At 43.0% G+C, this 26,402-nt stretch overlaps 2 protein-coding genes and 1 non-coding gene across 3 annotated transcripts in view; 1 reads left to right on the forward strand and 2 right to left on the reverse strand.

The window, feature by feature from the left end:
* Positions 1-20,889, reverse strand: part of wdr43 (WD repeat domain 43) — a 54,417-nt gene extending 33,528 nt beyond the window's left edge. The window contains exons 1-4 of the mRNA XM_080192964.1: positions 20,692-20,889; positions 7,563-7,697; positions 6,240-6,361; positions 167-287 (exon numbers count right to left, since the gene is read on the reverse strand). Of these exons, the coding sequence (XP_080049090.1) occupies positions 167-287; positions 6,240-6,361; positions 7,563-7,697; positions 20,692-20,886 (573 nt within the window). The 5' untranslated portion in view covers positions 20,887-20,889. The remainder of the gene's footprint in view (positions 1-166; positions 288-6,239; positions 6,362-7,562; positions 7,698-20,691) is intronic.
* Positions 1,782-1,855, reverse strand: LOC145345839 (small nucleolar RNA SNORD53/SNORD92). The gene has a single exon (XR_013887209.1). It is a non-coding gene; the product is annotated as a small nucleolar RNA SNORD53/SNORD92 (small nucleolar RNA).
* Positions 20,890-25,370: 4,481 nt separating the features above from the next.
* The window catches only part of trmt61b (tRNA methyltransferase 61B), a 34,718-nt gene continuing 33,686 nt past the window's right edge, over positions 25,371-26,402 (forward strand). The window contains exon 1 of the mRNA XM_080192965.1: positions 25,371-26,228. Coding sequence (XP_080049091.1) covers positions 25,497-26,228 — 732 coding nt within the window. The 5' untranslated portion in view covers positions 25,371-25,496. The remainder of the gene's footprint in view (positions 26,229-26,402) is intronic.

The raw sequence follows: 26,402 nt of genomic DNA on the forward strand, positions 1-26,402 counted from the left end.
AATTAATATTTGACGCAGAGGAAAATATAGGGACTTGTGGAAAGAAAGCAGGAGATTGGTCATCCTCCCATTATACAAAACATGTTTCCAAATTAGAAACTACTTGCAGCACAAATAAATTACAACTCAATACAAACTGCACAGAAGCAGAGTTTTAAGTACTCACCCTGTACACTTCTTTGGTCTCCAGGTCCCATAGTTTGATGCCATGGCCCGCTGATAGCAACATCTTTCCATCGGGGCTGAGACAAAGGCAACTGACGCTGCTTTTCTCAGCTTTCCATTTGCTGTTTGGGAGGGGAGGGGGATAAGAAACGTGTGTTTTAGGTTTAATGTTGTACATGTAGATAAAGCTGCAACACTATAGAAATTTACAGATTCTTCTGATTAATTTTCAACTGGGACTTGGGAAGAGAGGATGTAGTAGGTCATTTAGCCCCCCTCAAGCATTTTCACCATTCAATGATGCAGAACTCAATTTTTAAAAAATCTATCAACCTCAGTAATTGACCTAGCCATTTGTGGAAAAAACTTCCAAACTCCCATCACTCTTTGATTGAACTGTTTCCTGATTTCACTATTGAAATGTGTGGCTCTAATTTTTAATACTGTACTTCACACATTCTTATACTCTCCAGTCAACAAAAATAGTTTATATGTATATTATCTGCACCCCTCCACCGCCGCATCTTGAAAATGTCAACTGAATCACCTCAAACTTCTAAATTCATTAGAATACAACCCGAGTTTGTACAATCGCTCGGCAGCTTAACCCTCAGTCATCATTTTGGCAAAGCTACATTGCGCTCCCTCCAAGATCAATATGTACTACATTAGGTGTGGTTGGTGCCCACAGCTGTTCGTAGTACTTCACGTATTATTAAAGAGCTTTTTCACACAGGGTTTCATTTCAAAGATGCTTACAAATAGATTAATTTTACGTGCTAGATTTTATGCCCAACTCTCTTCCTTTCTTCCTGAGCATCTAAACAGTGATTTTTAATCACTTTACACCTCGAAGTATTTAGCATACAGTTTGTCTTCTCCCGCTTGGATCAAGCACCTCTTGCAATATAACTGCTTAAAAGTCTCAAACATGGTCATGAAACCAGTGATTCTTCAGCCAAACTGGAGCTGCCAAGGTCAGGAAAAACGATATATCACTTAATATACGTTACAGAATTCCAATATAAAGCAGCCAATTGTTTTTCTAGAACCCATTCTAATTACGCTGATTTCTTCCCCTCTGTGCCCTATATCAAATTTAAGATCTACTGGGGGCACAATGCACCTGGAAGTATTGCTAAATGGAAGCAACCCTCTGATATCTCATACAAGGGAACATTCTTCACCCAAGAGCTTGTATGCGTCACTGAGCTATCATAGTTGTGCCCACACGGCCTAAGAGTTTGGAAGAAGAGTGATTTTGGACTCGAAGCATGAATGCTGTTTCTCTCTCCACAGATGCTACTAGACCTGCTGAATTTTTCCAGAATTTTGTCTTATTTACTGCAATATTTTGCTTTGAATTCATTATCTAAGATTATTGAGACTTCCCATAACTGAGGTTGAATCTAATTAAAATTACACCACCAACATAGCATAATAGTATCATTTATTTTCTGCACATTAGGGTGAAGGGGTAACAGTAATGAATAGGTCAATTTTGGAAGGCAGACAGGCACATAAACACAATCATTTCATTAGCATGGTTATCATTTTGTTTTAAATTAACCCTGAATGGCTACTCATCACCAAAGCAAATTGAGGGATTACCCAGCTTGCTCAGACAGCCAAGGATGTGTCGTCATGTTTGTCAGCAAAATAGCGAAACCTTAACAAATCATCACAGCAAGACTTCTGGAAACCCTGCTTTGGTGTAAAGAGTAAACTGTGTTTAAGTAAAAGGTACAGCTATTCGTTTATGTGACAAGTTTGAGAACTTCCACTAACCTCTCCCACCATCCCTGACACCCCATTGCAGAGAAACTTCACATATTTGCTTGTTCCATCATTTTAATGCCAGACTAGATTCTGCTATCATTCAAAACAAATCCAATCAATACTGATAACATAAAGTGCGCTGGTGGGATGTGCGTTCTGAAAAATCATCAGATTAATGTAAATCAACAGCGATCTCCTTGGACTTGTGATACCATTGTCAAGAGGAGGTTTAAGAAAATGTCACATGGCACAGGTAATGCCCAGTGAGTAATCTTAAACTCAAAGTACCAAAATGGTAACCAGAAGACACCCAAGAACCAAATATTTCACTTTTTTAAAAAAATTCATTCGTGGGACATGGGTGTCATTGGCTGGCCAGCATTTATTGTCCATCCCTAATTGCCCTTGAATTGGCCTGTTAGGTCATTTCACAGGGCAGTTGGAAGTCAACTATGTTGCTGTGACTCTGGATTCACTTACAGCCCACACCAGATAAGGATGGCAGATTTCCTTCCTAAAGGGCATCAACAAATCAGATTGGGTTTTTCTGACAATTGACAATGGTTTCATGATCATCAGTGGATTTTTAATTCCAGATTTTTAAAAACTGAATTCAAATTCTACCATCTGAGAACAAGGAATAGAAGGTAAGGGCAAATGGCACAAAAAAGTAGTTGAGGCCGTAAAAACATATACTCCATAAAATACATAGTGTAATACAGTACTTACTAATTTATAAAGCTGTCTTGCGTGTCAGACACAATTTTATACATTCAAGCCACAAAAAGACACAGCCTTTAATTCCAATTTAATCTCTAGAATCAGACATCAACTCACAAAACAAGCAGCTTTAACTTTGTAGAAGTCACACAGACATTTACCATTTCCACCCTTTCCAGTTTTTTCAAGTTGAAGATGCTGCAAGCACTGGGGCTCCATGATAAAAACTAGTTAGTTTCAATGGTACACAATTCATTTTAGTTCCATTTACCAGCAGCATGCTCAGATGGCCATAAATTAGATGTATTTTAAACATATGAGAAAGAGGCACCTAAAGCAAGCAATTAACTTTGCTATTTAGGAGTTAGAGAATGCATTCAGATAAGGAAACATTTCTCTCTGTCCCAATTTTCCTAATGCACAACCAATAGTGTCGCTACCTGCCAGCCACAGCCACCACAACTCTCAGGAGTGATTCACAAGTGTCTCAGATTTGAAGACAAGTCACAGAACAACAAACACGTGCCAATTGCTGTGCACGTCACATACACTGCAGATCCAGTCAAATGATTTATTTCCAGAAATGGTTCACATCTCGGGGATATTCTCTGATTTAACTTCTCCTCTATTACAACAGAAACCTACAAGCTTCTGGGGGTACCAATGCAAGCAACTTAACTCCTGAGAATTTACCACCACACAGAAGACTGCATTACCAACAGGAGATGGGAACTGTCATAGTCAAAGGAACCATGACCATGTCTCGGCTGTTACAAAAGAATTGATTGTAAACTTCAAGCAAAGATTCACTTGTAGAATAATCAAGCTGCAGAAAAGTTGAATTCATTCATCATTAACTGGATTGAGGAAGTTATTTCTGAAGAGCCAGTCTAACACACAAATCAGCCAAGTCCCCCAAATCTGAATACAGGCATCAGAGGGGCCTGGAAGCACAAAGCAATGAACTGCCACATATGTAAAATATCATTCCATAGGGATAGACAGCTTTTCACCATGTATGTTATGAACTTAAATAAAGGAATTCAATAAAGGAATTCATTAGATAACATTAATTTAAGAACTATAAATTGTAATGGTGGGAGCACAAAAGACTGGCTCTGTGAAAAGCTATGACAGAGTTTAATGTGAACAAGTGTAAGGTTACGTACTTGGATCTGCGATGGATAAATATAAATATTTTATTCATGAACACTGGGGAAGGGAGCAAAGGGAATTCGATATCCATGTACACAAATCTAAAAATTAGTGCACAGATACTAATGCCATGTTGGAAAAGCATCGAAGTATGTGTGACTCTGTTCTAACTGAATCGCGGAATATGCTTAACAAGCTGAATGGTACACTGTTCATACGTTCTTCTGATCAGTCCCATTAAATGTACCCTGGCAAATTTGCAATGCACTTCCTACATCACAAGATTTGATTCCAGAAATGAGAGGTTTGTTTAGGCCAATACTCCTTCAGAAGAGTGAGATCTCTAATTGTTTTGTACAAGCTGATAACGGTGATTGACAAAGCAGACCTGGAGTGGATGTTTCCTCTTGTAGGGAATCTAGAATAGGAGGTCATGGTTTTACAATATGAGGTGGGAGATTTAAAACAGAGATGAGGGAAAATTACTTCTCTCAAAGGATCGCAACTCTGTGGAATTCACTACCCCAGAGGGTGATGGATATCGGAACATTGAATAAATTTAAGGAAGAGGTTGACAGACTTTTATAGTAAGGGTTTGGAGGGCTATGATGAATGGACAGGAAAGTGGAGTTGAGGTTGAGATTAAATCAGTCATGCTCGCATTAAATGGTGGAGCAGACTCAAAGGCCTACTTCTGTTCTTAGTTGTGTACAATAATGCAAGGGTTAATTTTCTGCAACTATTTTAAGACAACTTCAAAGTGTACAGCTTTTCATTCCGCTGAGGATCTGTGTTAGGGTTGATATCCAAACTCTATCACTGTAAAACACTTGAGACTTTACTCACTGCTATTATGTAAACACCCAGGTCAAAGGAAACTTGCTCAACAGCTCATGCGCTCAAATGCTTTTAACTATCCTTCAGCAGACATCTTTGAATTAAATTCACCAACTTAACACTGATTCACCACATCAATTAATCTGTTCCATGCACTTTCAACTAATACAACGCCATGATTTGGTAGTTCCACTAGTCCAGGTGTTTGCTAATTGTGTGGCCTGAGCACTTATACTTTGGTAACAAACTCAAGATTTTCTTACCAAAAAGGCCAGATAAAGGATTTAACATTTTCTTTTGTATTTTAGGGTTCGATGTTTCAGTGGAAACCTCAGAACGTGGAGAAACCAAGAGTCTGAAATCATTTAAGGCCGGCAGATTTCCTTTCCTAAAGGACATTAATGATCCAGATTTTTTAAATCACAATGTACTAGTGACATGATCCCATCGCTGATACCAGCATTTATTTCAGATTTACTGAGTTTAAATTCTCCAGCTTCCTTGCTGGGATTTGGATTCTTGACTAGAGAACATTAGTCCAGGCCTCTAGACCTGGACTAATGCTACCATTCCCTTTAAATACATTATTTGTGAAGTTACTTTAATGACGCAATCTACATGCCACAGTCTGAAATAGCCCTTTGAGAAAACTCCTGACTGCTTTGACTGCTTCTTCCCAATTCCAAAACATGTATATCTCAGAAGTATGCAAGGGAATGGTGACAATGATGTAGACCAAGTATGCAACTAAGTGAAGCAGGGAAGTTACAAGATTGATTCTTAGTCTGCACTGAGCCAGCTGGCATCAGCAAATGCTGCTGTAACATTTCCAGCAGTCCTAAGTTTACAACGGCACTGGGGAAGACAACCAGAATTCTGGCTTTTAATCACAAGTGAGCACTTTATTTCACAAATAAAAATTCCACACGTGAATGACCAACAGCAAATATGAACAAAGGCCCAACACGGAGTTGGTGTAAACCATTCCAATAGTCGACACTGCTGGCTAAGGGCATAAAGCAAAAATCTTTGTTCTAGTTTAACACCACAACTTCGTTCAGATTTGAAGATTAAAATGTAAATACAGTCTCATTGGTTATAAATATTTACTATTCTCCACGTTAAAATATCAGTTATTAATGCATTTCATTCACAAAATAGCAGACAACACAACACTAAAGACAATGGCTGCTTCTTGTAACTTACATACGTACTTCACGATAGACTGAATTAGTGAAGACAATTAGATGGCCCATGAAAATATGGCACTAACTTTCAAAATAACACATTCACTGATGACTGCTCTGAAAAACTGCATTCATCTAGCTGCCAAATGACAGCCTTGTGGCAGCAGAACCAGCTTTGTGGAAATGAATTTAAGTACAGCATTGTTACTGAATCAATAATGGAAGAAATCATGGAATGTCAACCAAATGACTTGCCAGGCTCATTCGTCTGAATGTGACGAGACAAGAAGTCATTTAGTTTTCCTTTGGGAGGGAAAGAAAAGAAAAGAAAAATTTGGGAGGGGGAGAAGAAAAAGGAGAAAATTTCCAGCCCATAGAACAGACTTCTGTACTAACCATTTTACTTTCCCTGTTGGCACACTCCATTCCACTATGTGCTTGTCATCTGAGCAGCTATAGAGGCAATCATTTTCTGGATGCCACCGCACACAATTTACTTGACTGTCATGTCCACCACCCTGAAATGCATAAAAAGACTATAGTTAAGAAGTTGTTCAAGGATGATTTTTATAAACACAGGATTTCCAATTAAGAATTTCATTCGTGCTGGAACTGTACCAAAAGTGAACCCAGCTTGATTTGATTTATTGCCCCATGTAGTGGCATACAGTGAAAAGTATCGCTTCTTGTATGCTATACAGACAAAATATGGTATTACAGCCAAAGCTAGGGTGTAGAGAAAGATCGATTTAATATAAGGTAGGGCCATTCAAGTCTAAAGGCAGTAGAAGTACCCACAATTGAAAAAAAATTTCCTTTTTCCTGAAAAAGGGACTCTTGAAAAAATAATTTTCCTCAAGTTTCAAAATACATGCCACGGGTCCTATTATCTCATCCGCCACCAGTGGGTCAGAAAAACAACCATTAGCTCATTCTGGATGCCAAGGTTACCAGGGTTACTGCTCACAGTAACTACAGGATAAGAACCAATTCAGATTGCTGAATATCAGGAGGAAAAATGCCTCAATTTGGACCATTCCACAGCACTGCCTAATCCAAATGATAAAATATCTTGTTAATGAGTCGAGTCGTCAAGTTTGGTCCCAGGAATATAAACTATTATTGCATATTTAGTGATACTGGCACCAGGTATCGTTAAACAAAATTTTAAGATCAAATTGAATAACTTCCATGGCTTAAGAAAGTAAGTTGCAGCTGGTTGTATGTAGTGTTTTTCTTGATATGACAAATTAATTTTCTGGGCAAGATAGAAAGAACGCAAACATAAAGTATTAGTCCCACCAGATATAAAATTCTGAACATATTTTATTGGTGCACTTTTTGACTACAGCATCCTGAAAATAAACAAATTATTAGGCTGTGTAATAATACAAATTCATAGCGGTTATAAACTTGGAAAATATAGTTCATAGGTCATCTATTAAATGGCATTAATTCAGATTGGCAGGAATAAAATTCTACTTTTGGTTAAGACTAAGCAATTCAATTAACTAGTCAATTCAACATGTTCTGGTAAATGTCATTTTATGGAATTTAACTAAAGTCAAGCAGGCGTTTTAATGTATAGATACACACATTAATGTGCCCCACTCTCCCAATTAATTTTCATCAAGAAATATTTTTGATAACATGTATACCCAACCAATTCTGAAATACCCATCATTTCACCCAATGCAAGATTAAAAATCAATATCTTACCAGCTTACTCTGTAGTTCTCCCTTTACTATGCTGTATAACAAGATGCTACCAACTGCTGTACCAATAGCCAATAAATCTAATTCACCATCTCCTTTCACATCTTCTGATCTCCTCTTTTTCGTCTGAGGAACTTCCTGAAAAGGGGAAGAGAAAACAAATTGGGTACTCTTTCACTTGGTAATTTCACGTGCTTGTTCAAACGATTATTTAACGTGAGATTATTGTCCTCATTTCCCAACCAGGATCCAAGTTTAGGTTGGAGCCAAAACCTTTGGTCATTATAGCCCGATAGACATTTTGGAAGGATTTCTACTTAGGTGAAAACTTCAAAACTGCGTCTCGCCAGCAAGGAAGAATCTACTGTAACTTCAGCATGCCATCTTTTCACAACACCAGGTTAAAGTCCAACAGGTTTATTTGGAATCACGAACTTATGGAGCACTGCTCCTTCATCAACTCAGTTACTCACTTGATGAAGGACCAGCACTCCATAAGCTCGTGATTCCAAATAAATCTGTTGGACTTTTTAACCTGGTGTTGAGACTTCTTACTGTGCCAACCCCAGTCTAACACCGGCATCTCTACAGCATGCCACTTTTTGGATGAGGAAGAACGGAGGAAAAGAGATCGAAGGACCAAGATGGACAGAACAATATTTCTTGTTAATTTAATCATACAAAGATTGGACATGTCAATCTGTTTTGCCTGCTTTCTCTTTCTTCATCTTCAGACAACCCAAGTCCTGTTGAAGATGTACATCCATCTAAGCTATCAAGACAAAGTGCAGCAATCCCACTGTGTCAGTTTGACTCAGTTGGTACCACGTTCAGCCAAGTCCAAGATGAGCTGAAGTCTAAACAGACTAAACTTGTAGGAATAAATGCATGTGTTTCATTCTTGCACCCAGGAATACTTGGGATGTCTACAGACCACTTGTAACTCACTCCCTACTCCTCCATTTGTAACTTTCTTCCATGCTGCCACAGGTAAAGCCCTCCACAATTGCAGTTTTATTCCAAGGAACAAAGCTATCTTTTGTTTGTTTTTGAAAACATTGTTTAATTAAAACTATCCAGGAATGAATTAAAAGGCTAAATGTAAAGATTTGAAGTGGAAAAATCTGAAACAGCACTGAAGCTCGGCTAGAAGTTTTAGAATAGAGATATTCTTAGATTCTATGCCAAATACTTTAAAAGCTAAACGTTTCCAATTCTTGTTACTGAAATATTATAAAAAGACCCTAATAGGTGCATGCATGCACCTGTTGAGTGCACAGTCTTTGAAATCAGAGAATTAGCCAGGAAAAAAAAAACATGAAAAGGGGAGAACACGATCCTGCTGCTAATTAGTTGTTATTGCTTTCTGGTAAAACATTTATTTCCTGTTATTTTCAAACTACTAGTCTAGCTTCAATCCAATTTAACGTCCAAAGAATTATCAAATGAAAAGATAACTGGCAGAAATTCATGTCAAGAAATGATACAAAAAACAAAGAATGAAAGTGCCAAACCAAACAAAACCTAAAGCTCAATACTTCAAGATGAATGCTTGAAAAGCTCAGTTCTACTCTCAAATCTATAACCATGTAAAATCCCAGTTTTTAGAATACTTCATATGAAGCATGGATCTCATCAGCAGTCCTCAGATTGACACTAAATGGAGGTAAGTTCATAGTAAAACAAACAAATGCTACATTTACATCACTGAAATGTTGATCAGGACACCGAACATGCCGGGTTACATCAGAACTACATGACATTTTAACCGTTTCCCTCGCCAGACCTGCTGAGTATTTAGACCATAAGACATCGGAGCAGAATTAGGCCACTTGGCCCATCAAGTCTGCTCTGCCATTCAATCATGGCTGATACTTTTCTCATCTCCATCCTCTGCCTTTTGCCCATAACCCCTTTTCAATCAAGAACCCTATCTATCTCTGTCTTAAAGACATTCAATGATCTGGTCTGCACAGTCTCCTGCAGCAAAGAGTTCCACAGGTTCACCACACTCTGGCTGAAGAAATTCGTCCCATCTCGGTTTTAAAGCATCATCCCTTTAGCCTGAGATTGTGCTCTCTGGTACTAGCTTTTCCCACTAATGGAAACATCCTCTCCACATCCACTCTTTCCAGGCCTCGCAGTATTCTGCAAGTTTCAATAAAATCGACCCCCCTCCATTCCTTCTAAATTCCAACTCTTTTTCAGATTTCCAGCATTTGCAGTATTTTATTTTGGGGTCAATAATATCATTGCAATCAAAGCAGCATACTGTGGATGCTAGAAATCTGAAATAGAAACTGAAAGTAGAGAAAAAACTCAGCAGAAAAACAGAGGTGAATCCAACATGACTCCACTTTAGAAATGGGTACACTGGATTTGAAACATTAACTGTTTCTCCTTCCACAAATGCTGCTAGGTCTACTGAGCTTTTTGCTGCATTTTCTGTTTTTATAACGAATATCACATTGTACTTACACTCAAGAGACAAAATTGGTTCAATCTGCTTTAAACTGGCATCCACCCATGAAGGGATCCCCAAGGTATTAGCATGAATACAATGTTCTGCATGTGATTTTTGAGCATATTATTTCTGAGAAGCTGACAGGGTGACAATTTTAGTACATATAAATTAAGCCTATTTCTGCCACAAGAGGGCTTTTTGCTTAGGATAAGAGCTCTCTTTCAAAAGTTTGGATAGTCATTTGGAATGTCTGTGTGTGTGTATACAGTCTTTCAAAGGAGTGTTTGAAACTCTTTTATTCTAAAGGAAAACGGGAAAGAAACAACTGGGGCCATTGGGTTTCTTCGTCAGGAAATAGAAAAGAACAGATTTAAAAAGGGCTGCAGGGAAAAGCCTGGGATCTACAGGCCAGTGAGCCTCACATCTGTAGTGGGTAAATTGTTGGAAGGTATTTTGAGAGACAGGATCTACAGGCATTTCGAGATGCAAGGACTGATTAGGAACAGTCAGCATGTCTTTGAGAGTGGAAAATCATGGCTCACAAATTTGAGTTTTTTGAAGGGGCAACCAAGAAGGTAGATGAGGGCAGTGCATTTGATGTTGTCAACATGGACTTTAGCAAGGCCTTTGACAAGGTACCACAAGTTGTTGCATAAAGTTAAATCTCACGGGATCCAGATTGATGTATCTAAATGGATACAAAATTGGCTTCTTGCCAGAATGTGGAGATGCCAACGTTGGACTGGGGTAAACACAGTAAGAAGTCTCACAACACCAGGTTAAAGCCCAACAGGTTTATTTGGTAGCAAAAGCCACCAGCTTTCTGAGTGCTGCTCCTTCATGTTCTTGACAGAAGCCAGAGGGTGGTGGCAGAGAGTTGTTTTTCAAACTGGAGGCCTGTGACCAGCAGTGTGCCTCAGGGACCAGTGCTGGTTCCACTGTTATTTGTATTGATGATCTGGATGAGAACATAAGGGGTATGGTTAGTAAGTTTGCAGATGACACCAAGATTGGTGGTATAGTGGACAGTGAAGAAAGTTATCTCCAGTTGCAATGGGATCTTGATCAACTGGGGCAGTGGGCTGACAAATGGCAGATTGAGTTTAATTTAGACAAATGCAAGGTGATGCATTTTGGATTGAACCAGAGCAGGACTTAATCAGTTAATGATAGGACATTGGGGAAAGTTACAGATCTTGGGGTTCATGTTCATAGCTCCTTGAAAATGGAGTCACAGGTGGACAGAGTGGTGAAGAAGGTATTCGGCATGCTTGGTTTCATCGGTCAGAACATTGAATACAGGAGTTGGGATGTCTTGCTGAAGTTGTACAAGATATTGGTACAGCCACACTTGGAATACTGTGTGCAATTCTGCTCACTCTATTATAGAAAGGATATTATTAAACTAGAAAGAGTGCAGAAAAGATTCACTAGGATGCTACTGGGACTTGATGGATTGAGTTATAAGGAGGTTGAATAGGTTGGCACTTTTTTCTCTGGAGCTTGGGAGGCTGAGTCGTGATCTTATTGACGTCTATAAAATCATGAGGGACATAGGGTAGATAGTCAATATCTTTTCCAAAAGATAGGGGAGTCTAAAACTAGAGGGTATAGGTTTAAGGCAAGTGGGGCAATTTTTGAGATACCAAAGTGTCCAGCGGGGCAATTCTTTCTCACAGACAGTGGGGAGTGTCTGGAACATGCTGCCAGAGGTAGTAGTAGAGGCGAGTACACTTACATCTTTTAAAAAGTTTAGATAGTTACATGGGTATAGAGGGATATGAGCCAAATATGGGCAATTGGGATTAGCTTAGGGGTTCTAAAAAAAAGGGCAAGCATGGACAAGTTGGGCTGAAGGGCCTGTTTCCATGCTGTAAACTCTATGACTCTGTTAGGCAAACGAAAAAAAAACTCCATATTTCCCCCCATTGCAGTTTAACTACACTAGAATCTTTGGACTGCAAGTCCAAGTCAACCCAGTTCTCCCCTACCAGAATTATGGACAGAACCAGAGCTGGTTAAGTTACTGGTTACTTAATACCCCACTTTCCAGGAAAAATGCCAGAATATAATTTCTCCACGCACACAGAATTTTACCCATAAAATTCTAATCAAAACCCTCGAGATTTATTAAACCGCGCACCAAAATTGCTGTAAAAACATGTCTTTGGTAAATTACTAAATACCCACAACTATAACCTTTGAGAAAGCCTCATGTAACGTCACCTACTGCTCCAATCACCCAATAAACTACTTTTTAAAAAACACATCCAGTTCAGCCCCGTAAGTCAGAGCTTTACAGTACAAATAGAAGCCCTTCGGCACATCTTACTGCACTGGCTATCAGGCACCTGAGTCCCATTTTCCAGCACCTGGTTGGTAACTTTGAATGCTATGGTGTTTCAAGTGCTCACCAAAATGCTTAAATGTTGAGGGTCCTCACCTCTACCACCCTTTGAGGCAGTGGATTCTAGATAGCCACCACCTACAGGGTGAAAGCTTTTCCTCAAATCCCCTTCCCTTAAATCTGTGCTGCACACTTACTGACCCTACGACTAAGGGGAAAAGTTCCTTCCTATCTACCCTATGTTCCTCAATTTTGTACACTTCAATCAGGTCATCACTTGGCTTTTTCTGCTCGAAAGAAGACAGCCTCAGCCCAACTAGTGCCTCAAAGCAGGTTCCACATGTGCACTCAATAATACCCAACTCTACCGTGTCACTTCATATTAAATATTAAAGTGTTTTTCTGACATCCAATCCTGGATAACTTGTACAGTTTAGGAATTACGCATCAGAAAGTCCTTGATTTCAGCCTTAGCCAGAAACTCCATTCCCAAGCCAACAGTACCAGTCCCTTTCCTGGTCTGACAAACAGACTATTTTGATCTTATCATCACACTTGACCAGGGCCTGAACTTCTCACTTTGTATCCTCTTCATCACTAAAATTACCTAATCCCACGTCTATAATATTACCTGTTTCAGGCTACATAGTGCTGAAACTAGCATCGAAGCTTGTTATCTGCTGTCAATTATTCCAATGATGGGTATCCTCCTACCATCAAACTTGGTTAGTGACAGAATCTCTTTAGAACATTAAAATTATTAAGTCATTTCACAATAGCCTTACCAAACTTTATTTGGGGCAGCATGATGGTACAATGGTTAGCACTTGCGGCTAAAGCGATCAGGGATTATGGCGAGAAAGCGGGAACGGGATACCGAAAGTGCATAATCAACCATCATATTGGGTTATGTTGATTCGCCATGCTAAATTAATACTAGTGTCAGGGAGATTAGCAGGGTAAATATGAAAGGTTACAGGAATGGGCTATGGATGAGATTGTGGTCGGTGTAGGCTTGATGGGCCGAATACCACCTCCTGCACTGCAGGGACTCTATGGTTCACAGCTTCAGGACCTGGGTTTGATTCCCGGCTTGGGTGACTGTCAGTGTGGAGTTTGCACATTCTCCCAGTGTCTGCATGGATTTCCTCCAGGTGCTCTGGTTTCCTCCCACACTCCAAAGGTGTGCGGGTTAAGTTGATTGGCCATGCTAAATCGCCCCTTAATGTCCCAGGATGTGTAGGTTAGAGAGATTAGCGGCATAAGTGTGTGGGGAAAAGGCCTGGGGTGGGATTGTTGTTGGTGCAGATTCGATGGGCTAAAAGACCTCCTTCTGCACTATCAGGTTTCCATGATTCTAAACAAACAGAGCCACTTTGCTGCCTGTATCCTAACTCATGTCATGCCCCATTCATTCCTGTGTTCAATGGCCTTCATTAATTCCCAGCTCACCAGTACCTCAATTTCAATTTTCAAGTTCAAATCCCTTGATGGCCTTGATTAAACTGTCCTAAAGATGGTTCACAGGAGCATAAGCAGACAAGACATACTGAAACACAATAAGATTGTGACCTACAACTTCATCAGAGGTAGATTTTAAGCAGCAGCATCATATAAGGTGTGTGCTGAGAAAGAATTTTAGTTTATTTATTAGTGTCACAAGTAGGCTTACATTAAGCTACAATGACATTACTGTGAAAATCCCCTAGTTGCCACACTCTGGCACCTGTTCAGGTACAAAGAGAGAATTTAGCATGTCCAATGCGCCTAACCAGTACATCCTTAGACTGTGGGAGGAAACTGGAGCACCTGGACGAAACCCATGCACGCACAGGCAAAACGTGCAGACTCCGCACAGGAAGTGGCCCGCACCAGGGTGCCTGATGCTGTGATGCCACCATGCCGGCCAAAAGAGGGAAGGAATTCCATTGGATCAGTAGCGAGACAGCTGATGGTAATGCTGTAAATGGTGAGACCAGAATTATCTTCCCAATATCGTACTTTATATAGATGATCTGGAGGAGGGAACCGAGTGTATGGTGTTGAAATTTGCTGATGGCACCAAGATTGGTGGAACGGCAAATTGCGCGGAGGGTGTGGAGAGTCTGCAGAAGGATCTAGATAGGCTGGGCGAATGGGCCAGGAACTGGCAAATGGAATTTAATGTTGGCAAGTGCGAGGTGGTCCACTTTGGTAGGAATAATGGTAGGAAGGATTATTACTTACGTGGCGAAAAACTGCAGCAGGCAACGGTGCAGAGGGACCTCGGGGTCCTTGTGCATGAGTCACAAAAACCCAGCCTGCAGGTGGTCAGGAAGGCTAATGGGATGCTGGCCTTCATCGCGAGGGGGATTGAATATAAAAGTAGGGAGGTCTTGCTGCAGCTGTATAGGGCATTGGTGAGGCCGCAGCTGGAGTACTGTGTGCAGTTTTGGTCACCGCACTTACGCAAGGATATTTTGGCCTTGGAGGGAGTGCAGAGGAGGTTTACTAGGCTGATACCGGAGTTGAGGGGGTTGAGCTATGAGGAGAGGCTGAATAAACTAGGCTTGTACTCGTTAGAGTTTAGAAGAATATGGGGAGATCTCATTGAGACATATAAGATGATGAATGGGATGGATAGGATAGAGGTGGAGAGACTCTTCCCGCTCAGAAAGGACAGTAGGACTAGGGGGCACAGCCTCAAGATAAAGGGGGGGCGGTTTAGAACGGAGTTGAGGAGGAACTTCTTCACTCAAAGGGTGGTGAATCTCTGGAATTCTCGGCCCGTTGAAGTGGTGGAGGCTGCCTCGCTAAATATTTTTAAGACGCGGGTTGATGGGTTTTTGATAAGCGAGGGGATTAAGGGTTATGGGGAGAGGGCGGGAATGTGGAACTGAGCCACGACAGATCAGCCATGATCTTACTGAATGGCGGGGCAGGCTCGAAGGGCTAGATGGCCTACTCCTGCTCCTATTTCTTATGTACTCTCCTTCAGCTCAGTGGGGTCGAAACATAGAAAAGAGATCGCCTCTCTTTCTTCTAAATTCAGTGAGTACATAAGAACATAAGAAATAGGAGCAGGAGTAGGCCATCTAGCCCTTCGAGCCTGCCCCGCCATTCAATAAGATCATGGCTGATCTGTTGTGGCTCAGTTCCACTTTCCCGCCCTCTCCCCATAACCCTTAATCCCCTCTCTTATCAAGAACCCATCAACCCGCTTCTTAAAAATATTTAGCGAGGCAGCCTCCACCACTTCAACGGGCAGAGAATTCCAGACATTCACCACCCTTTGAGTGAAGAAGTTCCTCCTCAACTCCGTTCTAAACCGCCTCCCCTTTATCTTGAGGCTGTGCCCCCTAGTCCTACTGTCTTTTTTGAGCGGGAGAGTCTCTCCACCTCTATCCTATCCATCCCATTCATCATCTTATATGTCTCAATGAGATCTCCCCTCATTCTTCTAAACTCTAATGAGTACAAGCCTAGTTTATTCAGCCTCTCCTCATAGCTCAATCCCCTCAACTCCGGTATCAGCCTAGTAAACCTCCTCTGCACTCCCTCCAGGGCCAAAATATCCTTGCGCAGGTGCGGCGCCCAAAACTGCACACAGTACTCCAGCTGCGGCCTCACCAATGCCCTATACAGCTGCAGCAAGACCTCCCTACTTTTATATTCAATCCCCCTCGCTATGAAGGCCAGCATCCCATTCGCCTTCCTGACCACCTGCTGCACCTGCAAGCTGGGTTTTTGCGACTCATGCACAAGGACCCCGAGGTCCCTCTGCACCATCGCCTGCTGCAGTTTTTCGCCACGTAAGTAATAGTCCTTCCTACCAAAGTGGACTACCTCACACTTGCCAACATTAAATTCCATTTGCCATTTCCTGGCCCATTCGCCCAGCCTATCTAGAGTACAAGCCCAGTCGACCTAATCACTCTTCATACATCAGTCGTGCCATTCCAGGAATCAGCCTGGTTAACCTTTGCTGGGCTCCCTCAATAGCAAGCATGTCTTTCCTCAGATCAGGAGGCAAAAATTACACGCAATAAGGTATGGTCTCACCAACGCCCAATATAACTGCAGTGAGACATCTTTACTCCCATATGCCAATCCTCCTGCTATGAACACCAGCATGCCATTAGCTTCCCTCACTGTCTGCTGTACCTGCGCGCTAACCTTCAGCTGCTGTTCCGCCATGACACCCAAGTCACACTGCACTTCCCCTTTTCCTAAACTGCCACCACTGAGATAATCCTTTCTCTTGTTTTTGCCAAAGTGGATAACCTCACATTTATCCACATTACATTGTATTTGCCAAGTATTTGCCCACTCAGTCAGCTTGTCCAGGTCACTCTGCAGCCTCTTAGCATCCTCCTCACAGCACACACTGACACCCAGCTCAGGATCGTCTGCAAATTTGGAGATGTTGTATTCAAATTCCTTTGTCAATATCATTAATGTATATTGTGAACGGCAGGATTCCCAGCACTGAACCTGCGGTACCCCACTAGTCATTGCCTGTCACACTATTCCCAATCTCTGCTTCCAGTCTGCCAGCCAGTTCTCGATCCACATCAATACATTCCCTCCAGTACAATGAACCTTAATTTTGCTCATGGTATTGAACTCATCTGATTCCAATTGTAGATCTGACTTATAGAATCATAGAACACCCACAGTGCAGAAAGAGGCCATTTGGCCCATCTAGTCTGCATCAACAACAATTCCACCCAGGCCCTATCCCCATAATCGCAAGTATTTACCCTGTTAACCTCCCAGACACGAAGGGGCAATCGAGCAGGGCCAATCCACCTAACCAGATCTTTTGACTGTGGGAGGAAACTGGAGAACCCAGAGATCTCATTGAGACGTATAAGATGATGAATGGGATGGATAGGATAGAGGTGGAGAGACTCTTCCCGCTCAGAAAGGACAGTAGGACTAGGGGGCACAGCCTCAAGATAAAGGGGGGGCGGTTTAGAACGGAGTTGAGGAGGAACTTCTTCACTCAAAGGGTGGTGAATCTCTGGAATTCTCTGCCCGTTGAAGTGGTGGAGGCTGCCTCGCTAAATATTTTTAAGACGCGGGTTGATGGGTTTTTGATAGGAGAGGGGATTAAAGGTTATGGGGAGAGGGCGGGAATGTGGAACTGAGCCACGACAGATCAGCCATGATCTTATTGAATGGCGGGGCAGGCTCGAAGGGCTAGTTGGCCTACTCCTATTTCTTATGTTCTTATGTAAAAGGAAAATGTGCAAATTCCACAGACTCCTGGCCTGTCTTCCAGTTTCTACGTTTAATAAAGTTGAGGTCACCCAAGAGATTCTCTTCCCACTCCTGCAGTGTTATCTCTGGTGTCTACCACAGATTTACCCTTGATCCCCTTCTATTTCTCCCCCACAGATTGCCCCTTGATGACATTATCTGAAAGAGTCCATTTTTCTGTGTACACTAATGGTATCCGACCTTGCCTCTCTCTCTCTCTCCGCTGTCTCTGAACTGTCACACTGTCCAGCATCGAATACTGGATGAGAAATGTCATCCAACTGAAGAATCTATTGTCTTCACTAAGCCAAAAGCTCTTCCTCCTATTCACTGGTTCCATCCCTCTCTTCTCTCGCCATTGCTGAAAGGCTGAACCAGGCTGTCTGCAACCTTGGTGGGATATCTGGCCCAAAGATGAATTTCCAATCACACTTTCACTGGAACTGCCTATTTCTACCTCCACAGCATCACCAAACCTGCCTCAGTCCATACTCTGCTGAAACCCTCATTGAGGTCTTTCATTTCTAGATTTGACTGCTGGCCTGTCTCCCAGTTTCAAACTTTTGTAAAGTTAAGCTCTCCCAAAAAGCTAGCTGCCCAAATCCTAACTTGCACTAGATCTCATTTATCTGTATGCTTGCTGACCTGTTTAGCCAGGTCTTGCTTTTAAAATTCTCATCAAATCCCCCCATGACCTCAGCTCTCTATCTCTAATTTCCTTCTACACTAGCACCTCTGGAGAGACCTGCAGTTTTCCAATTTAACATGCCCAGTTTTATTTAACTACCATCACTGGTGATCCATAGCTCTAAAACCTCCCCATTTCTCTCCCTAAGATACTACTAATCTTGGACCAAGCTTTGAGACATCTATCTCAATATCTCATGACTTTGTACCAAATTTTGTCTGTTAACACTCCTGTGAAGCACCTTGGAAAATTTCAATGTGTCATATTGTAGGGTTACAGGAGATGGGAGTGCAGAGGAGATTTACTAGGCTGATACCGGAGTTGAGGGGATTGAGCTATGAGGAGAGGCTGAATAAACTAGGCTTGTACTCGTTAGAGTTTAGAAGAATGAGGGGAGATCTCATTGAGACGTATAAGATGATGAATGGGATGGATAGGATAGAGGTGGAGAGACTCTTCCCGCTCAGAAAAGACAGGAGGACTAGGGGGCACAGCCTCAAGATAAAGGGGAGGCGGTTTAGAACGGAGTTGAGGAGGAACTTCTTCACTCAAAGGGTGGTGAATCTCTGGAATTCTCTGCCCGTTGAAGTGGTGGAGGCTGCCTCGCTAAAAATTTTTAAGACATGGGTTGATGGGTTTTTGATAAGAGAGGGGATTAAGGGTTATGGGGAGAGGGCGGGAATGTGGAACTGAGCCACGATAGATCAGCCATGATCTTATTGAATGGCAGGGCAGGCTCGAAGGGCTAGATGGCCTACTCCTGCTCCTATTTCTTATGTTCTTAATGAACTAAGGGTAGAAAGGCTTAGGAGGGATTTAAACAGGATAATTTTTAATTTGAACTGTTGGCAGACCAGAAGCCAATGAATCAGAAAACACAGAATAGGTGAAGAAAATACTGCCTGACTGGGTGCAAGTAGCAATATTTTAGATAAGACCAAGTTTAAAGAGGTTGAAGATGAAAGAACAAACCACCCTCAAAATAGGCTGTAAGAGTTTAGACTAAAGATCTCAAAATATAGGTGCAGGTTTCAGCAGCATTAGTCATGAAGAAAGTATGCAGCTCATTGTCAAATATACTTTTTTTGAGCTGGGAAAAAAGTGTCAGAACTGAAACATCATTTTTTCTCTTTTTACATGTGTTCTAAGATTGCTGAGTAATGCCAACATTTTCTGCTTTTATTTCATATTTCCAACACCACTTTTGCTTTCTTATATTTTTATTATCGTTTTAGCTTTAAAACTGGCACTTAACATTCACAGCTTAAAGTTTTTAAAGTTTAATTATTAATATCACTTGTAGCTTTACATTAACACTGCAACGAAGTTACTATGAAAATCCCCTAGTCACCACACTCTGGCACCTGTTCGGGTTGACTCAGGGAGAATTTAGCACAGCCAATGCACCTAACCAGCATGTCTTTCGGACTGTGGGAGGAAACCAGAGCAGTTGGAGAAAACCCACAAAGGGTGGATATACAGACTCCACACAATCACCCGAGGCTGGAATAAAAACCCAGGTCCTTGACCCTGTGAGGCAGCAGCACTAACCACTATACCACCGTGTAGCCCCTTGTTCTGGAAATAAATGAAATGTCCAGGGCCAGGTTTTCCTTGATGATGTTAAACTGGAACTTACAAATACAAAGAAACATTAAAATCATTAGAAAAATGTTAAAATTAGATGTAACTATCCTAATAACACTATTTTCCCCAAATTTCCTTATTCGGACGATTGTCCCAAGCAGATTCTCTCAAATGAGAAGCAGGCGTGTTTAACGGGTAAACGTGGAGGGTGGAAGATGTGAACTTTTCTCCCCCTGACGGTCCTCACTTGGCGTTTAAAGTCAGATTTCAGACAGTTTTTGGCTGGGGACCGTCCCTCGGATTGCTCACACCAACATTACTCCTACTATTAAAACACAAAACCCTTCTCCCCCGACCCAAAAACTTACCTGATTGTAACAGGCACTTTTGAAAAAAAAACTTCGACATGAACCAACGTGGAGAGAACGGGAGCTAAATTTCACTTTTAAATTTTAAAACTTGGACAGGATTTTTTTTTCAAATTGTGGGGAAATTGTTGGATTTTCTCTTTGAGGGAAGAAAATAAACCGATTATTTGAGGAAAAGTTAACTCGAAGCGTGGCGGCGGCCTCCCCTCCCGCCCCGAACTCTGGGGCCCCTCGTGTGGGTTAAAGGCCGGGCCCAGGGGTGTGGGAGCCGCATGTGGAGGGAGAGACGGCCCGAGGCCGCTTACTACCCCGCTTCCGCTCTGCTGGGCTAGCATCTGCTCGCCGCTGCCCCCTCCCCGGCTCGCCGCTGCCCTCTCCCCCCCCCCCCACACTGCGCCGACGCTGACTAGGCCGCAGCGGAGCCTGGCACTTACCTGACGGAGGCGCCGCGGGGGAGCCCACGACAAGCAGCTGCAAGTGGCGCTGAGGTGCGAAGAAGGCACGTACTCGTGCCTCAGGTCCCCACCTTGCGTGTTCCACAGGCGGATGCAGCCGTCCGCCCCGGCCGCCGCCAAACATCGGCCGGACTCCGGGGAGAAGGCGCAGCACCCGCCGCCAACCGCCGCCATGCTTGCCCCTGGACACGTGGTGGCGAGTACGCAGGCGCAGCGCTGCCGGGAGAGGGGCGGGGCCACCGCATGTCGATCAGCATAGTGGGCGGGACTTGCCTGTCAATCAGCAGGGGGCGGTACTTGCCTGTCAATCAGCAGGGGGCGGGACCTGCCTGTCGATCAGCAGGGGGCGGGACCTGCCTGTCGATCAGCAGAGGAGCAGAGCGAAGCCAGGTGACAAGACACATACCCTTCCAACAAACAGGCCACTCGGCCCTTCGAACCTGCCCACCATTCGAAGTTTAAAGTTTATTTATTAGTGACAAATAATCTCATACTAATAATGCAATGAAAATACTGTGAAAATCCCTTGGATGTCACATTCTGGCACGTATTCAAGTACACCGAGGGAGAATTTAGCACTGCCAATGCACCCAACTGGTATGTTGCTTGGCCTGTGGGAGGAAACCCACGCAGGCATGGGGAGAATATGCAGACCCCACACAAGCAGTGATCCAAGCCGGGGATTGAACCCGGGTTCACTAGCACTGCAGTGCAGCAGTGTTAACTACTGTGCCACCGTGCTCAACATGATCATGGCTAAACTTTTTCCTTAACTCCTGTATTCACCCAAACCTACTGATGCTTTAAAAATCTAAAAATCTATCTACTTCCTTCTTAAATGTAATCAGTGACTAGGTTTCTGTGAATTGAGCGGAATATAATTGATTTATTATTGTCACATGTGTTGAAATACAGTGAAAAGTGTTGGGGGAACTATCCTCTCCAACCCACCACAGGAATCATAGTGGGTGGGGTGGGGGGGTGGTTGGATGGGACTGTGCAAAGGTCCATTGGCCTTGGGCAGGACTTTCCTTTTTTTGGGATGAACGCGGTCAGAAAATCCCACCCATTGTCTCTTGGGTGCTATACAGACAAAACATACCATTCATAGAGTACGGAGGGAAAAGGGAAGGACAAGGTGCAGAACGTAGTGTTGCACTTACAGATAAGGCGCAGAGAAGGATCAGCTTAAAATAAGGTAGGTCCATTCAAAAGTCCAATGGCAGCAGGGAAGAAACTGTTCTGGAGTCAGTTGGTACATATGGTTTTGAATTCCACAGGTTCACCATCCTCTGAGTATAGAGGCTTCTCCTCATCTCAGTGCTAAATGGTCTATTCCATATCTTGAGATCATGACCCCTTGTTCTAGATCCCCACTGTCAGGTGGGCCAGCATCCCTGCATTCGGATGTCCAGCTTTGTCAGAATTGTATACATTTTTACACTCCAGTCAATACAGGCCTAGTCGACCCAAACTCTCCTCATACAACAATCCCACAATCCCAGGAATCAGTCTGGTGAATTATTTGTTCATGGGATGTGGCCAGCATTTATTGCTTATCCCTGACAACACTTAAGAGTCAAGCACAAGGCCCTTCTTAAAAATCAAACACTTTGACCCAGCTTTCAGTCAACCCCTACCTAATATCTCCTATGTGGTTCAGTGGGAGTGGCACGGTGGTTAGCACTGCTACCTCACAGCACCAGGGACCCAGGTTCAATTCCTGGCCTAGGTTCTTGTCTGTGTGGAGTCTGCATGTTCTCCTCATGTCTATGTGGGTTTGCTTCAGTTTCCTCCCACAGTCTGAAAGACATGCTGGTTAGGTGCATTGGCCATACTAAATTCTCCTTCAGTGTACCCAAACAGGTGTTGGGGTGTGGCAACTAAGGGATTTTCACAGTAACTTTATTGTAGTGTTAATGTAAGTCTAATTGTGATGCTAATAAAATAAACTTACAGGTGTCACATTTTGTCTTATAATGTTCTTGTGAAGTACCCTGGATCATTTCACTACGTTGTAGGCACTATATAATTTGATTTGATTTATTATTGTCACATTTAGTAGCACACTGTGAAAAGTATTGATTCTTGCGCGCTATACAGACAAAGCATACCGTTCATAGAGAAAGAAATGAGTAGGTGCAGAATGCAGTGTTACAGTCATAGCTAGGGTGTAGACAAAGATCGATTTAATGCAAGGTCCATTCAAAGGTTTGACAGCAGCAGGGAAGAAACTGTTCTTGAGTCGGTTGGTACGTGACCTCAGACTTTTGTATCTTTTTCCCGACAGAAGAAGGTGGAATAGCAAATGTCCAGTGTGCGTGGGGTCATTAACTACGCTGTCTGCTTTGGCGAGGCAGCGGGAAATGTAGACAGTCAATGGATAGGAGGCCAGTTTGTGTGATGCATTGAGATACATTCACGACTTTCTGTAGTTTATTGCAGTCTTGAGCAGAGCAGGAGCTATACAAAGCTGTGATAGAATCAGAAAGAATGCTTTCTGTTGTGCATCTGTAAAATTTGGTGAGAGTCGTAGCTAACATGCCAAATTTCTTTAGTCTTCTGAAAAAGTAGATATAAATTGTTGTAAGTAAAAAGGCCATAAAATGGTAACTAAAAGGACAGTGAATCTAAATTTGTCCAAGTTGTTGCTTAGATCGGCATTTCAGATGAAAGAACATGAAAGTGCAGGAAGTATTGGAGGAATTCTATGATTTGTAGAATTTCTGTTATTTTCAAGGAACAAAGCATTATAAAGGACTACTTTGTCTTCAGGACATTGTAAAGTACTTCAAAGCCACTTAATTAAAAAGATTACAGGCAAAGAATAGGAAAATTGTCCATCAAGATAAGGTGGTGGGGGGGGTTAACCTGTTTTAGTGGTATTTGTTGTGGGAGGAAGCTGGGGAACTCCCCTTCTCTTCTTCAAAATGCCAAGAGATATATTACATCCACTTGGTCAGGCAGGCAGGGCCCTGAATTAACATCTCAGCTGAAATACTCTGGCAATACAAGACACTCCCAAAACTGCACTGCCTAAGTGCTCAAGTCCTGGAACTTCATTCAATCATAGAGCACAGAACAAGAGCCTTCGACCCATTGTCCCAGCATCAGCTCTTTAAAAGAGATATCCAGTTAGTGCCCATAGCTGTCTTATAAAAAATATTTTTGAAGATTATATCTAAATTGGGCATGGGCAGACAATCTTCTGTCAGGGTGGCACAGTGACACAGTGGTTAGCATTGCTGCCTCACAGTGCCAGGGACCCAGGTTCAATTCCGGCCTTGGGTTAATGTCTGTATGGAGTTTGCATGTTCTCCTCATGTCTGCATGGGTTTCCTCCTGCACTTCAAAGATGTGCAGGTTGGGTGGATTGGCCATGGGAAATTGACCCTAGTGTCAGGGAAATTAGCAGGGTAAATATGTGGGGTTAGGGGACAGGACGTGGGTGGGATTGCTGTCGGTGAAAGCTTTTCCATTCTCTTCTGCCTTGCACTGCCCAGAGTATTATGGGAGTGGAGCCAGATTGAGGGCCTCAAGTGGACAATAATTGACCACTTACAACAGGCTGAAGGGCAGCTAGTATAGTGGGCATCTTACCCACCATCTCCTCTGACCCTCCCAAATCATGGGGACCAGGCAAGGAAAGACACAGAAGATTGTCTGCCCATGCCTAATATAGATGTAATCTTCAAAAATATTTTTTATAACACGGCTATAGGAACTAACTGGATATCTCTTTTAAAGAGCTGATGCTGGGACAATGGGTCAAAGGAAAGAGGGGCTGCATGCCAAAATGGGAGGCTGTGAAATCTGGCCCCTAGTCACTGTTGGGACCAGAGCCCACACCTTTTTATAAATTTAAATTGTTTTTAAATTCTTAATGTCAGCTTGTCTCAGTTGAAGCACTTGTTTCTATCGGATTTAAATCCTGCTGATCTATAGTAGCAGGAGTGCTTTCAACTCTGGTAAGCTGACATTAAGAATTCCAAAGCAGTTTAATAAAAATGGTACTGGTGGCATAGTGGTTAGCACTGCTGCCTCACAGTGCTAGGGAGCTGGGTTCAATTCCCAGCTTGGGTCACTGTCTGGGTGGAGTCTGCATGTTCTCCCTGTGTCTGTGTGGGTTTCCTCCCACAGTCTGAAAGACGTGCTGGATAGGTGCATTGGCTAATTCACTCACTGTTACCTGATCCATTTTGCTGGTATTTGTACGAAAGTAAACTCAGTAATTCATTAATGTTTATGGGTGTTGGGCACAAGTGTGTCATTACCAGGTTCACTAAATAGATTAGGTGCATTGGCTATGCTAAATTCTCCCTCGATGTACCTGAATATTGTGGCGAATACGGGATTTTTCACAGCAAATTAATTGCAGTGTTAATGTAAGCCAACTCGTGACACTAAATAAAAGCTTTTAAACTTAAAAAATACGGACAGAGCTGCAGGGAGACACGGGGGAGGGTGTAGCCGGGTGTGTGTCTGTGTGTAGAGGCAGCTGAATAAAGACAGCTCCTTTCCGCATGGCCGGTCTACACGCACATTAAACCCTCCACGTGTCTCTCCCTACACACAGGGAAATGGTCGCTTTCTTATGATGTTGCCGTGTTGAGGAGGAGCTTTGTAAGCGTCTGCTTCCTGCCTGCAACAAGCAGAGAGAGAGAGGTAGGGGGATGAAGGTTTTATTTCCCAGCAGCAGGGACAGTGCGGAGACTCTGGGTTATAATGTAACAGAGAGTAGCTGCCTTTCACTGCGGGGAGAAGCTGCTCTATAAGGCAGGAAGATGCTGCGCTGTGTGCGAACCCTGTGCAGAGCAGACAAGTGCCTGCTCCGGGCACAATCTAAACGCTGTTCCCTTCCTCTGTGCCTCGGTGCCGGGCTAACCTGCAGCAGGCGCCCGCTAACGCTCAGCTCCATCCCTCCCAGCCCAGGGGGTGGAGATGAAGGGGACAGGGAAGGATCCGAGCCGGGACTAGAGGCGAGAGCTGGCCGGGGTCACCCAAGATTGGCACCCACCCCAACCTGGTCCCTGCCGCCCAGGAGACGCCCCCTGTCACCCCTGGAACGGGTCAGTCGCCTGATCCCCCACCAAATGTTGTCCCAGGAGGTGCTGCAGCAGCTGGAGCAGGAACCTAGGGGTTATGATGCAGGGTCTGTCCCCACAGGGTCACCTGCAGCCCCTGAAATAAGCTGGCACCTGGGCCAGGACCATAGCCAGGGGGTGACCCCCTCCCAACCGGAACCCCCAACTGAAGAGGTGCCCTTCAAAATTGGGGATGTGGTGCTGGTGGAGTTTCGCAGGAAGCATCGCTTGGAGATGCAGAAGATGTTCAGTTTGGTGGCGGGAGGGAAGTTGGACAGTAAGTGGGGTACCCTTAGCCACCTGGAAGTACTGGGGAATCTCCCTGGCCAGGTATTCAAGACTTCCACTGGCTTTGAGTTTCTCATGAGAAGACCATCCCTGGAGGAGTTTGTGTTGTTGATGAAGAGGGGACCAGCCATTTCTTATCCAAAAGTATGAAGCACTTTTAGTATTAAATTTTTAAAAACTCAGTTGTTCACCTGTAAAGATTCAATTTTAAAAGACAAGAAACAAATCATTTTTTGATTTGATTGATTATTGTCGCATGTATTAGCGTATAAGTATTGTTTCTTGCACACTGTACAGACAAAGCATACAGTTCATAGA

This window comes from Carcharhinus amblyrhynchos, chromosome 7, assembly GCF_965287045.1.
Source record: "Carcharhinus amblyrhynchos chromosome 7, sCarAmb.v2.hapA, whole genome shotgun sequence".
NCBI classification, from domain to species: domain Eukaryota; kingdom Metazoa; phylum Chordata; class Chondrichthyes; order Carcharhiniformes; family Carcharhinidae; genus Carcharhinus; species Carcharhinus amblyrhynchos.